Source organism: Nicotiana tabacum, chromosome 21, assembly GCF_000715075.1.
Source record: "Nicotiana tabacum cultivar K326 chromosome 21, ASM71507v2, whole genome shotgun sequence".
NCBI classification, from domain to species: domain Eukaryota; kingdom Viridiplantae; phylum Streptophyta; class Magnoliopsida; order Solanales; family Solanaceae; genus Nicotiana; species Nicotiana tabacum.
This window is the reverse complement of record NC_134100.1, coordinates 61,290,159-61,305,518: the sequence shown is the minus strand read 5'-3', so window position 1 is coordinate 61,305,518 and position 15,360 is coordinate 61,290,159. Positions and strand designations below refer to the sequence as shown.

General features: G+C 38.0%; 1 protein-coding gene across 1 annotated transcript; it reads left to right on the top strand.

The window, feature by feature from the left end:
* The first annotated feature begins 13,864 nt into the window (after window positions 1-13,864).
* Window positions 13,865-14,518, top strand: LOC142175257 (uncharacterized). Its single transcript, XM_075241839.1, has 2 exons — window positions 13,865-14,285; window positions 14,385-14,518. The coding sequence occupies exons 1-2, from the start codon at window positions 13,865-13,867 to the stop codon at window positions 14,516-14,518; spliced, it is 555 nt and encodes a 184-aa protein (XP_075097940.1).
* Window positions 14,519-15,360: the final 842 nt, after the last annotated feature.

Below are 15,360 nucleotides of genomic sequence, written 5' to 3'. Positions count from 1 at the left end.
TTATCCAATCTCGGTACCTCACCGTACAAATCAATGGGCTTGTCACTGGCCAAGTAACAATGCACCAAAAATCCTGTGATGCTTGCGCTCATAGGGCCCAACGTAACATGAGATAGTCACCTGATTCTAGAGGGATGGATCCATATCCAAGCGTCGTTGGACCGTGCTATAGGAGCCACTAATCATATCCATTCACAATGTTCTTTGTGCCAAAATTTTCAACTTTCTTCAATGTCCAACTCTCCAACTCATGTATATGCATATGAGATGATATGATGAAAATGCACCTGGACATAATAATAAAATGTTGAAGAATAATAACATGAATAAAAGATGATCATGGCTAATCATGAAATTCGACTTTTCATAACAGTTTAATATGTCCATTAAATATCCTTAAGTCCTATCATGATATCAAACATGCATAAGCCGAAAATCACCAAATCATAAGACAAGTAAGGCTAGAGCATGTATACATGCATGGTTTCTAATCATGATTTATTCATCATGTAGACATTGAATAAAAGAAACATGGATAAATAATTCATAAAGTCCAAATAAAGCATAACAGAATCCCATCCATATATAGCTGTGTTCATAACCTAGCTATGCATATACGCTCTTCATCTCACATGTACGTATCGCCTAAATCATTAGCAAGTAGCAAACCAATCACCTATGGGGAACATTCCCTCTTACAAGAATAGATAAGAGACTTACCTCCACCCAACAAGCTTTAATCAACAATAAATCACCTTTTTGTTCAAATCCAATACGAAACGACACTAATCTACTCAATATCATCAAACAAAGCCATAGGAATCATCTTCAAACAATAAAGCTTCAATCTTTAATCAAATTCACAAAAGTCAACAAAAGTCAACTCAAACCTATATAGTCACAACCCGAGTTAAGGGGTAGATCCCGACTATCCATAACCCCATGAGTCCAAATATGATTAGATTCAAAAATTTAGTCCAAATTCCTAATATTTACCCTCTTAAGTTGTAGACAAAAATACCAACTTTTTGTACTTTGAAATTTCATGTTTCAGGTATAGAAATATATGTGAAATCAAAATATATAACTAAATCCAAGTAGAAATTACTTACCCACAAAGTAGTGATAAAAATTTTCTCAAAAATCGCCTCTTCTCGAGCTCCAAAACTTTGTGAGAAGAATTGGCTAAATTCTGAAACAAGTAAAACAAATATAGCATTTTCCCAGCCTGAACCAGATGTTAAAAATCGTAAACAGGTAATACACCATTTGTTTTTTAAGTACTACTTTAAAAAGGCAGTGCACGGTTTCAACTCATGGGTAAATAAGGACTCAAAACACATTGAAAATTCTTACAAAGGAGATCGTGATGGTTTAAGATTGAAACACAAATTCATATCATACGCTCTATCTACAAAAACCATGACCAAATTTTATATATCGCTCTCACTGTTTTCACTTCCAAACATTGTCATAGCTTATCAACAATAAATGCATTTGGAAATAGAGATTTGATATGTATATGAGCTATATGCATCTTAAGAACATTAGTTTTTCTTTCCAAGTTAAGCATAAAGAACTTTCATTTCAAACATGAATTGAAGTTATAACATTTTAATACATAAACCATACTTGAACACATTCTCGAAAAAGATCACAATAAGATAGGAGCAATTGGAACACGTTTTGAGTGTATACGTCCTTCAACACAACGTTTACTTGGGATATTCGAATTTATTAGGAACAACTCGGAACATGAGAATTAGGAACCTGGGCCAACCATACTTGAAACTTGCGGGAACATCAAGGAATTAGATTCTAAGAGAGAAGTTTATCCAACATACCTTTCTTGAGATTTCTTTAGATTACTATAACATTCCAACACTTCTAGCAATATCAATCTATAAGAAGATAGAAAAAAAAACGGATAATAATTAGAAGGATTCTCATGATATAACTCTCTTGAGAATTTTGTCAAACACCTATTATGCAAAATCGACTACAAAGCTCTACAATGGTAATCCCTTCCTTCCTCAACCAATTTCAATAAGAAACTACCCAAAATAGTTCAAAAACCTCACATACTACGACCTATTGTCACATGCATGTCCTATATCAAACTCCACAACCTACATAAACCCATAACAATCGCATGAAGATTATAGGACAAGGTCTTACCCGGGTAGATAATGGTCTAGTGAGTGGTTCCCTTGAATCTTCAAGATTGGGGAAAATATTGATGGTCAAAGCATTTGGGGATTAAACCTCTTTCCCTAAAGCACTCCCCTCTCTCTAAAATAGGCGTTTAACCCAGCCGAAATAACCCCAAAGTCATTTTATAACAAACGGGGTCGGGTTATAAAAATAGAAATGGGCCTGCCACTCATAGAATTTTCCCACAACAACAGTTATCATTCTAGCGTTCAGATGGCTCTGTTCGAGGCCCTATATGGTAGGAGATGTAGATCTCCCATTGGGTGGTTCGATATTGGGGAAGCAGAGTTGATAAGACCAGACCGCGTGCACCAGGCTATGGAGAATGTTAAGATCATTAAGGAACGGTTGAAAACTGCCCATAGTGTCAGAAATCCTATACGGATATACGTCGCAGGGATATGGAGTTCAAAGAGGATGATTGGGTATTCTTGAAGGTTTCTCCCATAAAGGGTATAATACGATTTGGTAAGAAAGGAAAATTGAGTCCGATGTATTTCAGACCGTATAGAATCATTTAGAAGATTGGACAGGTGGCTTATAGGCTTACGTTATCTCCAGAAATGTCCTTAGTGCACCCGATGTTTCATGTGTCTATGTTGAAGAAGGTATTTGGAGACCCGACACTCATTGTTCCGGTTGAGACTATTGAGGTTAATGAAGAGATTCCAGTTGCCATTCTCGATAGGCATGTTCGAAAGCTGAGAAATAAAGAGATTGCCTCCGTGAAAGTGCTATGGAAAAACCAGCAGGTTGAAGAGGCCACCTGGGAGGCTGATGAAGGGATGAAGAAGAAGTAACCTCATTTGTTTTAATAACTATGCATTTAGGTAGTTGGATTCTATGAAAATGTTAAGATGCTTTCCTTCTATGAATTATGTATCACTTGTACAATTGATGTTAAGGGTGTTCTTTTCTGGTAATGTATTGCTTATGAGGCCATGCTTGGTGTTGTTTTCATATCATGTTACGTTGTTAGGTAATGTATATCTTATTAGGATTGGTTTCTGGGATTCTCTGGCAGGTGGATAGGCCCAGTTATAGAGGAGACTCTTGCGAAATATTTGGAAATTTAGGGAGTTAGTAAAAAATTTGGAATTGCTGATGTATGAAGTAATAGTTAAGCGGGAGTTAGTAAATAATGTGGAATTGCTGGTGTATGAAGTAATAGTTGAGCCACATTGGATGATAATGGCAGATTTTGACCCACATTCGAGGATGAATGATCTTAAGCGGGGGATAATGTAATGCCTCATAAAAAGGTTTTACTAAAACTCGGGGTTTCATGGTGCCGTGGTAGGCTAATTTGTTTGATGATTGTAGAAATTTTTTTCGGTTAGCATGATCGCCGCGGTACGAACATTTTGGGTTGTACAGTGCATCGGGGAGTTGAAGGAAGAATTTTGCAGAAATGGTGTTTCTGTGGTCCACTATGCAGACACAGAATCCCTATGCAGACCGCCAATCGGCCGCAAAGTGCAATAGGAGTCGAGCCAATTTTGAAGACCATTATGCGCTCCATTATGCGGCCGCATAATCATTTTGTGGGCAGCACATCCATCATAGAACCAGCATGAGAAAACTGGGGAGGAATATTTTGCGGTGCATTATTCTATCGCATAACTGATCTGCGGACCGCAAATCTATTATAGACTTGACCAGGCCAGCCCAGTTTTGGAGAACCATTTTGCGGTCCACTTTGCGGGCCGCAAAACTGATCTATGGTGCACTTTGTGACAGTGGCACCCATTTTTGCGGTCATTTTGCGGACCGCATAACCACTATATGACCGCATAACCTGTTCCGGAGCTTCAATTTTTGGGTTTTTAAACCCAACCCTATTCCGTTAAAACATATCCCATAGTAAGGTATGGGTCCCATAGAGAGGGTCCTAGAGGGAGAAGTGATCTTCATCAAATTGCTCTTCAATTCTCACTTAAAACCTTGAAGATTATCAAGAGAGGCACCTAGGTCTTATTCCTAAGAGGTAAGATTCTATCACCCAAACTTTTAATTTCAAAGTGTATCTAGAATGGGCCATTGGTAAGGTAATTCATGGGGATGGGAGTGTTTACCTTGCACGCATGTGTTCCTAAGGTATGTGGGAGGTTGTGAGTTAAAGATAGAAAAGAATGGGGTGTGGGTCGGTTGAGTCTTTAACAAAAAGGGCCTTAAAATATTGATTCACACCTAGTGTTTGATAATATGCTCAAATAAGTTAGAATCATGACCATCTTCCAAATTTTTGTCCAATGTGTTATATTTATAAAATAGATTGAAGTTGCTAAGAATTCCGGATCATATTAGAGTCTAAGAAGCTCAATTAAGGTATGTTGGCTAAACCCCCTTCTTCTTAGAATCGAATCCCATGGTGTTCATGTAATTGGAGTAAGTCCTTGATCATTATAGAATTGGCTATTCCTAATGTGGTTGTGTTGAAGAATGTATGTTCAATATTTATTCTAAATGCAGCATCCTGTCAAGTTGTCATTTGAGGATGTGTTCAAAATGTGGAATATGTGCTAGAAATGTTAATACTTCATGTCAAGATCCAAATAAAGGTTGTTATGCCAAATTGTATGAAAAGCCTCTATGTACCTAAGATGACCAAATTGCTCATGTGTGAATTTAATGTCTTGAATGGGAAGCGTTATTATTGTTAATAGTGATAATGATATTTGGATGTGGAAAAAGGGAACTGGAAATTATGAAATACGGCCAAGTGCCAAGAATGACTTTATAATTGTGGCCATTAGTGCAAATGAATTGAAAAGATGTGAAAGAAGTATGATGCGAAATCATTGACTGAAAACGATAATGTCTTGGGTAAGACGGCCTAGCCGATCGGGCCGTGATCGGACACCATGTCGCACACATGGTGGTACTCTACTGGAAATCATAACGAAATTATGGTAATGTCTCAAATAAGATGACCTAGCCGATCGGGTCGAGATCGGACTACGTGTAAGAACACTGCGGTATTGTGGATTGTGGCATATCGGCACTAAAAACCATCCTATCTAATAACGTAGAAATTGACTTGAAAACTTATGTGATCTTTAACTTGATGTTTTAATATTATTTGAAGCTCTTATTGAATTCTTGAATGTTACTCTTGTATTATTATTATTCATTCTATTGAGTTGGTGTTTAGCTTTACATACTAGTGTTATTCGACGGTACTAACGTCCTTTTTGCCGGAGGCGCTGCATCTTTAAATCGATGCAACTGGTTACATAACAGATAGTGTTGATCACAGATAGTGCTGCATCCTCTTCTCAGCGGACTCGGTGAGCCCCATTTCATTCCGGGGTCATGTATTGCACCTTCTGTTTATATTGTGGTCACTTTTTGAGGTACAGCCGGGGCCTTATTGCCCGCACCATCTTTACTCTCTTTTGTATCTTTAGAGGTTCCATAGAAACTATGTGGGTTGTATATGGGTGTTGGGAATGTTAAAAAAGTATATATTGTGTTTGATCACTTGTTCCACTCAGACTATAAGAATCTGTATATATTGAGACTTAAAGGCGAAATAGCTAATGAAACGATTTATTATTGTATGTATGAACTTCCTTCTGTCTAATTAATGAAATCATGTATTTTCTTGATCATGGGTGAGCTGGGTAGAAAGTATCTAACAGGCTTGCTTGACCGGGTTCACTCGGTTGAGTGTCAGTCGCGCTTCCCGAGGATGGGGCGTGACAAAGCAGCGGGTTCTTGGTAAAGTTTTACCGGGCCTTACACTAAGCTACCAATGCATGCCCATGATCTAATATTAATGTATATAAGATCTAATACATGAGTCTACGCTACCAATGCATGCTCATGATCCATTCTCGATACCTTACAGTACAAATCCATGTGCCTGACATTGACCAAGTGTCCAAACTACCACCAATCTGGTGTGTGCGCTCATAGAGCCCAAAGTAACATGGGTAATAATCTATCTCTAAAGGGAAGAATTCATATCCAAGCATCGTTACGGCGTGAAACCTGATCCACTAATAATATCATCAATAATCATATCCGCTTACATGTCCTTGATGCCAAAATTCTCAACTTTCCTCAATATTCAACTGTCCAACTCATGTATATGCATATGAGATGATATGATGAAAATTCACCAGGGCATAATAATAAAATGCTGATGAGTAATAACATGAATAAGAGACTATTGTCACGCCCCAAAACCATGGAGCACGATCGGCGCTCAGCCGAGTGAACCCGGTCGAGCAAGCCTATTAGATTCTTTCTACCCAATTCACCCATGATCAAGAAAAGACATAATTTCATAAATTATACAGCAGGAAGTACATACATACGATGTTAAATCGTTTGATTAGCCATTGCGCCTTTAAGTCTCAAAATACATAATTCTTATAGTTCGAATGGATCCTAACACCCATATACAACCCACATAGTGTCTACGGATCCTATAAAGATACAAAAGAGAGTAAATATGGTGCCGGCAACAAGGCCCCGGCTATACCTCAAAAAGTGACCACAATATAAACAAAAGGTACAATACATGACCCCAGAATGAAATGGGGTTCACCGAATCTGCTGAGAAGAGGATGCAGCACTATCTGTGATCAACACTGTCTGTTATGTAACCACTTGCATCCATTTAAAGATGCATCGCCCCCGGCAAAAGGGACGTTAGCAAAAGCGCCCTCGAATAGTATGTAAAGCTAAAACACCATCTCAATAGAATGGACAATAACACAAGGGGAAAACAGTCATGAGTTCAATAAGAGCTTCAAACCAATACTAAAATATCAAGTAATGATCACATAAGTTCTCAAGTCAATTTCCATCTTATTAGGTTGGGTAATCTTTAGTGCTATATGCTACAATCCACAATACCACCGTGTTCTTACACGGAGTCCGATCTCAACCCGATCGGCTAGGTCATCTCATTTGAGACATCAACCATATCCACAATTTCAATTATCATTTCTAGCACAATTACTACCATGTGTGCGCCATGGCGTCCGATCATGGCCCGATCGCCTAGACCATCTCACTTGAGACATCAACCATAACCATAATTTCAATTATCTCACATCATAATTCTTTCATATTCTTTCGATTCATTGGCACCAGTGATCACAATTACAAAATCATTCTTGGCACTTGGCCATATTTCATAATTTCAGTCCCCTTTTTCCACATTCAAATATCATTATCAACAACAATAAGGCTTCTCGTTCAAGACATTAAGTTCACATAACACAACAATTTGGGAATCTTAGGCACATAGAGGCGTTTCATACAGTTTGGCATAACAACCCTTATTTTGAACATAACCTTAAATGGCAAGGTGACATGATGAAGCATTTAGAATAAATATTGAACATATATCCTTTGACACAACCATATTAGGAATAGCCAATTCAATAATGATCAAGGTCTTACCTTAATTACATGAACACCGCGGGATTCGATTCTAGGAAGAAGGGGGTTTAGCCATACATACCTCAATTGAGCTTCCTTAATCTATAAAATATTCCGGAATTCTTAGCAACTTTGATCTATTTTAGAAATATAACAAGTTGGACCAAGATTAGGAAGATGAACATGGTTTTAGCTCATTTGAGAATATTATCAAATACTAGGTGTGCATCAACGTTTCAAGGTCCTTTTATGTAGGATTCTATCATCCCACAACCCAATCTTTACCATTTTTAGCTCAACAATCTTCCTACACCCTTTGATAATACATGCATGTAAAATAAACAACTCTCATGCCCAAACATTATCTTGCTAACTACCCAATTCTAGACAAAATTCGAAATTGAGGGTTAGGGTGTAGAATCTTACCTCTTAGGAAGAAGACCTAGGTGCCTCTCTTGATAATCTTCAAGGTTTTAACTGAGAGTTGAAGAGCAATTTTGATGAATATTCACTTTTCCCTCTAGGACTCTCTCTCTCTCTCTCACACTCTCAAAATATCAGAAAATATATTCAAAATAGTCCAAGATAGGTGTTTTAACGGAATAGGGTCGGGTTTAAAACATAGAAAAATGGATACTCTGAAATTTTGGATCTGGCTACAGACCTGGCCTCGCAAGGGATATAGCCTGGTCTAGCATGCTACAGACCTGGCCGTGCGAGTGATATAGCCTGGTCTAGCGTGCTACAGACCTGGCCGCGCGAGCTCTATAGCGAGCTACATGCCAACCTTTGGGTATTTGAACATAACTTTTTGTAGGAATGTGCAAATGACAAACGGTTTGATACGTAAGAAACTAGACTCAAAGGGCTTTAATTTGTTCTTTAGATCACCGCATAAGTCATTACATTTTGGTAGCAGCATGCATTTGAAGTAGGATCTTGTGCGAATTGAGACATCCTTTCCACTTAATGTATCCTACTTTTTTCACACGAATTCTTTCCATTCACAAAACTCCTTATTATACTTCAACACACCTTAAACATATACTTTTTATTTCGAAATAATGTGGTTCTATCCCATGGATCTCCTTTATTACTCTAACATGTTATTCCCAAATAACATTGGCGTACTTTAAAATATTAAATCATTAGAAACATTTTAACGGGGCCTTACAATTATCATGGCTATTCTTGTAATTAAACTTTTCATAAAAATTCAATATGTCCATTAAATATGCTTAAATCCGATCATAATATCAAACATGAGTAACGAAGCCAAAAATGACTAAATCATAAGTCAAGTAAGGCTAGGACATGTATAAAGTCAAACCAACAAGCCAAAACCCGATACATGGTTTCTAATCATGATTTAGATTCATCGCGTAGACATAGTATCAATGAAACATGGATAAACAATTCATAAAGTCCAAATAAAGCATAACATAATCCCATATATATCTAGTATTAACTAGCTATCGCATATACACTTATTGCCTCTCATTTACATGGGGGCTAAATAATGTAGCAACTAGAAAACAAATCACATGTGGTGAAAATCCTCTCTTACAAGGATACAAGAGATTTACCTCCACCCGACAAGCTGTAATCAATAACAAACCCTTTTTTCATACAAATCCAACATCAAACGACTCGAATCTAGTCAAATATAACTCAATAACATCAAAAAGGTCATAGAAATCAATTCCAAACAATAAAGATTTAATCTTTAATCAAATCCACAAAATGTGCCCCCTTCATAATTTTAAAAGTCTCTCTACTTAAGCGATTTTTGGTACTACTGCCAGTCACCCACCAGAATGGCCCCATAATCCACATCCGTCCATGAAAAACTATCGGAGTAGTCATAAAAAGATCGGCTACCTATTGCACACACAACCATCCAAGCCTCATCCTTAGATTCACTCCTATTTGCTACATATATGCAAAAAGGCGTTGCAATCACTGTAGCTCTAAATCGATTGGACCCTTCTAAAATCTTCCAGTCCAATCTTGGGTCAAATTTTGTTATTCCAAGTCATGAATATTGCTCTCTACATCAAGACGTATATGCCCACCAAATTTCAGACGATTTCACCGTGGTAATCGATAGCTCTGGTGGTATGTAACTCTTTATCGATAGTGGTTTGGTCGGAAACCATGCTCGTGTGGTCCGAATTGAGCCAAATCAAAGCTATTCTCTTCATCTTGATGAGGAAAACACTACTTTAGCTCCAATTCCATATGGGTACCAACCAAACTTATCAATTTTAAGTTTGATGATCATGGACGATATAACTGCTCCAGGTGCTCGAAAAAATGACAATCTCCCCTACAGCTCAATTCAGAGAAAGTCAACCATTGGAGATGTTTATAAAGGGGCGGGAGGAACATGCCTGCAAAGTTTCAAGCCAATTCATCACAGGAATCGACCACTCTAAGCTTCCAAAAATATTCTAAGAAGTTATAGTTGGTCGGGCATGGTGTTCCAGGTGATACAAGACATCTAGGTGAATTGGAAGAGGTTCCTGATATCATGGAGATTGATATTCAATACCAATTGAGCACTAACTTCACAAATTCAGGTAACCTTCCCTGCCAAAATAATAATTTGAACTCCATAACCACCACTATTTTTTTATCTCTTGAAAATGACCCTCCGGCTGCTAATGAACTTATGTCCCTAGTCCCACAGCAAATTTAACCCATCTCAACCCCCATCAGTTTAATTCCCCGCAATTCAGCTATTGGTGGAAGGAAAAAGTACCCAGCTAACTACCTCAGACCTTGTTTCACTTAAACACCAACCTAACACTAATAAAAATACCTTACCCAAGGTGTCCTCTAACTTTGACAAACCTTCTCATATCAAGACCCATATACAACAGCCCACACCGAAGCAAACACCTCTCATTAGCTCAAAAACCAACAACATGTAACCACCCCGAATCATAAACATCCTACCAACCCCCCTGCACCACCACCACCAATAGTTACTCACTCTCATGTAACAAATTAAAAGCAAGGCATGAGTCAAAAATAGAACCCATTGAGTTCACACCGCCCAAGATCACCACAAAACAAGGGCAACATGATTTCATTTCAACAAAAATGATTACATAATCAAGTTAGCAGCTAGCTGCAGGTTTAGGGTGATTGGAAAATTCTCAAACACTATGCCTAGAATGGAGGTCATCAAAAGAAGATTTGTCACCTATACTGAGCTAAAACGTGGAGTCAAGATAGCTAATTTCAGTGCTAGAACAGTCTGCATAGACTTGGAGAATGAGTATGACCACATCACTATCTGGACTAGGCAATTCATGTACATACTGGGACAAATGATGAAACCGGAAGCTTGCACACATACCTTCAACCCTGCATAAGACTCACCCATTGTGCCTATATGGGTTGTCATACCTGAATTACCTTGGCATTTTTATTATATGGAGATCCTGAATTTACTTCATTCTCCTGCTGGGAAGGCTTTACATTTAGATCTGGCGTCTTTCCAAAAGACTAGAGGAAGTGCTGTTAAAATAAAAATGAAGATTGATTTGACCACGGTAAGGTCACATCATGTTTGGTTGAGGTTTTATGAGAATAAATATGTAAATGGGGATAAAATATAGTTGGAGGTGCAATATGAAAATATTCCTGACTATTGCTTATATTGTAAGCACCTGGACCATATTTTACATGCCTATCCAATTAGAATCAAAGATGAAGAGAGCAAATAAAGAAAGGAAATTGCTATGAATGAAGGCATCAAGGAGGATCAACAACAACAAAACATCATTGGAATACCATTTGGGTCACAGAGTCTAGGAAATCAAAAAGAAAACTAAGACAAAGAAATTAGAATTACAGATAATCAAAATGCAACTGAGCCCCAAAATGCAGGGGCTATCCCTTCAAACAAATAAATGGCAGAATCGAAAAAGAAGATATTTCAAAGTATAACATCAACGGAATAAAAAACAACACCAAATAGTCCTACCAAAGGAACTTCTACACAACAGGTGAATGGCATGAAAAGGCAACAACATGCAAATGATAATACCAAACATAAAAAGAATAATGTTGGCCAAAGTTCAGGTATGACTACTTCAACTCTTAAAGAACATCCAGTTGCTTTAAAAAGGGGTGTTGACTCTGTTGCTCAGAATCTTACTCCTATTTCCCCCTTCCCTCTATTGTTTTTGCTGAAGTCAATGGAGGAAAGAAGAGTTGTCATGAATAATCACTAACCATGTAGGATGGGATTCCAAAGGGGGTGGGTGTTCCTCATGTTTTGTATGAGTGTTCTTTGACACCTGTGATCAATCATAGGGTGGACCCTTTACCTCCTACTACCACTAGCCATCCTTTAGAGAATGCCAATTGTTTCGATGAGGAAGAATATTATGAGGTGATCAGTTCTGAGGAAGATGATCAGTCTGTTTTAAGGAAAACGGCCAAAGTAAGAAATCATGTGGCATCTGATATTCAAATTCAGCCCCCAAAGGCTAAGAATAAACCCAATCAGAAAAAGAGAAAAGATATCAGAAGAAGAAATGCAAGGATTAATATTACAGAACAGTCTGAGGAACTTCCCAAATGGTCCTTCTAAAGTTCCTTAGATCAGCATTCAAAATCCTTCTAAGCTAAGATGGAGCATTGTAAAGGAGACTAGCAAGACTGCAGACTACATTGGCTCTATGATTGGCCATTTAGCTAATCCTTAACTTTCTCAGCCATTGCTAGTTGACAAAGGAGACAGTCAAGCTGAAGGCAATGTGATTGACAACAATGTTACCCATGTATCTACTGCTACGCATGATCATCCTAGCATGCCCATATCAACAAAAACAACTGAAGCATATCAGGAATACATGTTGATATGGTGGTTGGACAATGTTCTTTAGACATGTTCTCTCCATCATGTCATTGAGAAGATGAAAATAGACCCATTCAACCTGAAGAAGCGTTAATAAGGGCCTGAGATAATGATGATGATAATACTAATAAAAACCTTGATGAAGATCAACATTGCGACCTCCTTGTAGCAGCAGTGAACGGTACCTCTGAACAGGAAAGTGTCATAGCTCCCTATGGTGGATCACCAAGGATGAGAACCTCACCCAGACTGACCAAAAGTAGAATATCCCAAGAAGTAACGTCCCATAAAACCATAAAAGACCCCACCATGATTAAATAATCAGTACAATAATTTAGAATGGTAGAGGTATAAGAACCTCTGGTGTTATTCAGAGGCTCAAAGCACTCAAACAAATCCAAAAACTTTCCTTTATTGTTGTGCTTGAACCTTTTTTAGATAATGCCCGTCTTATTTTTTTTATAATCCAACTATCCATGCACCAAGTAGTTTCCAATGTTAATAACAAAATTTGGGTTTTTTGGGTTCATGAATTCATTGGTAATCTTCTGGACCAGGATGAATCGCAGATGACTTTTGAGTTGAAACATGTCGAAGCTTGAGACACATTTTACATCATTGTTATTTAGATCTACTATATGCACTTTACCTTGGCGTGTAAAAGGAGATTTTAATGTTATTACTTTCATGGGAGAAAAGATTGAAGGAATTCCTTATCGGATTAATAAAAGCATAGACTTTCTCAATATGATTGAAGACTGTGGTATGGTTGATTTGGGTTTCTATGGTCCATGATACACCTAGTCTAATGGAAGGGGTCCATGCTCTCTAGTCTGGAACAGATTGGACAGAGGTTTAGCTAATGACAACTGGCTAATTTCTCCTCCTGCTATTACCATCACTCATCTGGCCTCAGCTGGCTCTGAACATTCTCCTCTGCTTATGGAGATGCATGTGAGACTAAACACAACCAAGAAATTCTTCAAGTTCCTCAATTGTTGGGTGAAGATCAGAATTTTATGCCTTTAGTTCAAGAGGTGTGGAGCATGATAGTAAATGGTAATGCTATGTGGACCTTTCACCAGAAACTCAAGGCATTGGCCAGTGCTTTGAGTAATTGGTGGGGATATCTTTCAGAAACCCAAAGAGTATGAACAGGAGGTTAAAGAAGATAAAGAAAAATAGGTGGCTACCAAGGATCCTAATTATAGGAACAACCTTCATAATCTTTAGGCTCAATACATTAGGTTCCTGAAACTAGAAGAGGGTGTGTTTAAATAGAAGACTCAGCTACAGTAGTTTAAATAAGGGGATGCCAATTCCGTGTATTTTCATAGCTTGATCAGAGGAAGAAGAAGGTAACTTTATATCCTTATGATCAATGATGAGGAAGGAGAATGGATCCAGGGTGATGAATCCATTGGTGAGGCTGCTTGTAGATACTTTGAAGGACAATTCACAAAACCTGGAGGTCTAATTAGAGAGGATCTCCTCCCCTGCATTCCAACTATGATAAAAAATGAAGACAATACAAAACTCTCCAAGGACCCTACCATGCTAGAACATAAAGATGTAGTCTTTTCTATGAACCCTACTAGTGCAGCTGGTCCTGATGAAATGAATGGAAAATTCATCCAATCCTGCTGGGAAGTAATCAAGAATGACATGTTGAACATGGTTTTGTCGTTCTTTGGAGGTTGTGTTATGCCCAGATACATGACCTATGCTTTTTTGGTCATTCTCCCTACAGTAGAATTTCCTAACTCCTTGACTGAATTTATACCTATAAGTCTAAGTAATTTCATCAACAAAATCATATCTAAGCTAATCTGCTCGAGGATTGCTCCAATTCTACCAAACATCATCTAAGCTAATCAATCTGGCTTTGTTAAAGGAAGATGCATTTTGGAGGACATTATGCTTGCACGTGAAATTGTCCAAGATATTAAAAAGCCAAACACTGAGACCAATATTATAATCAAGCTTGATATGGCAACAGCATATGACCGAGTATCTTGGGGGGTGTAGGTTTCAGAACTATTGCTGATGTATGTAAGTCGATGGAATTCAAACAATGGTGGTTGTTCAGAACTAAGAAATCCTTTTGGAGAACCTTCTTTTTAGCAAAATACTATAAGAGATTACATTCAATTTTTATGAAGTGGCACTCTACACAATCGCAAACATGGAAAAAGATGACGAGTAATATGAAAGAAGCTGAAGCACACATTCTCTGGCGATTGCACTCATGCAATGCTAGCTTCTGGCACATGTTCCTTAGAAGGTTTCAAAACTACAGGAGGAAGGCTTGGCAAAATCACTGTCTCCCAATTCTACGAAGCAGGAAACTGGAACATTCAAAAGCTCAACAATCATGCTCCTACTCACAAAATTCCCCAGATTCTTCAAATCCCCATCAATTACTCAGCACATACCTCTGATAAACCTACATGGACACCTACCAGGTCTGGTAAGTTCACTTGTGCTTCAGCATATGAGGTGATTAGAAGGAAGAGATGGGTTCTTTTTACCAATAAGTTGACATGGCATAAGAAGATACCCTTTAAATGGTCATTTTGTTTGTGGAGAGATCTAAGAAATAAATTACCAACAGGGGGGTGTGTGTGCTGCATCAGCCCTCAAGCAGAATAAGTGGATCACATCTTCAGTTTAGGTCACTTTGCCAAAGCTATCTGGAAGAGCTTTATAGGAGCAACTACTTTTCATTTTAAAGTTATGCCCTCAAGTTGCTATTAATGAAATGGTGGATGCAGAAGAGTGATAATGTTGTGCAAAAGATTCTTTTGGATATTATTCCTATCATCATTTGTTGGAATCTATGAAAAGATATATGTAGTGCCAAATATGGA

Coding starts and splice junctions, on each gene's coding strand:
- LOC142175257 (XM_075241839.1), top strand. CDS start 13,865: ATGATCAATGATGAGGAAGGAGAATGGATCCAGGGTGATGAATCCATT. Junction 14,286..14,384: donor ATTTATACCTATAAGTCTAA/GTAATTTCATCA, acceptor GCTTTGTTAAAG/GAAGATGCATTTTGGAGGAC.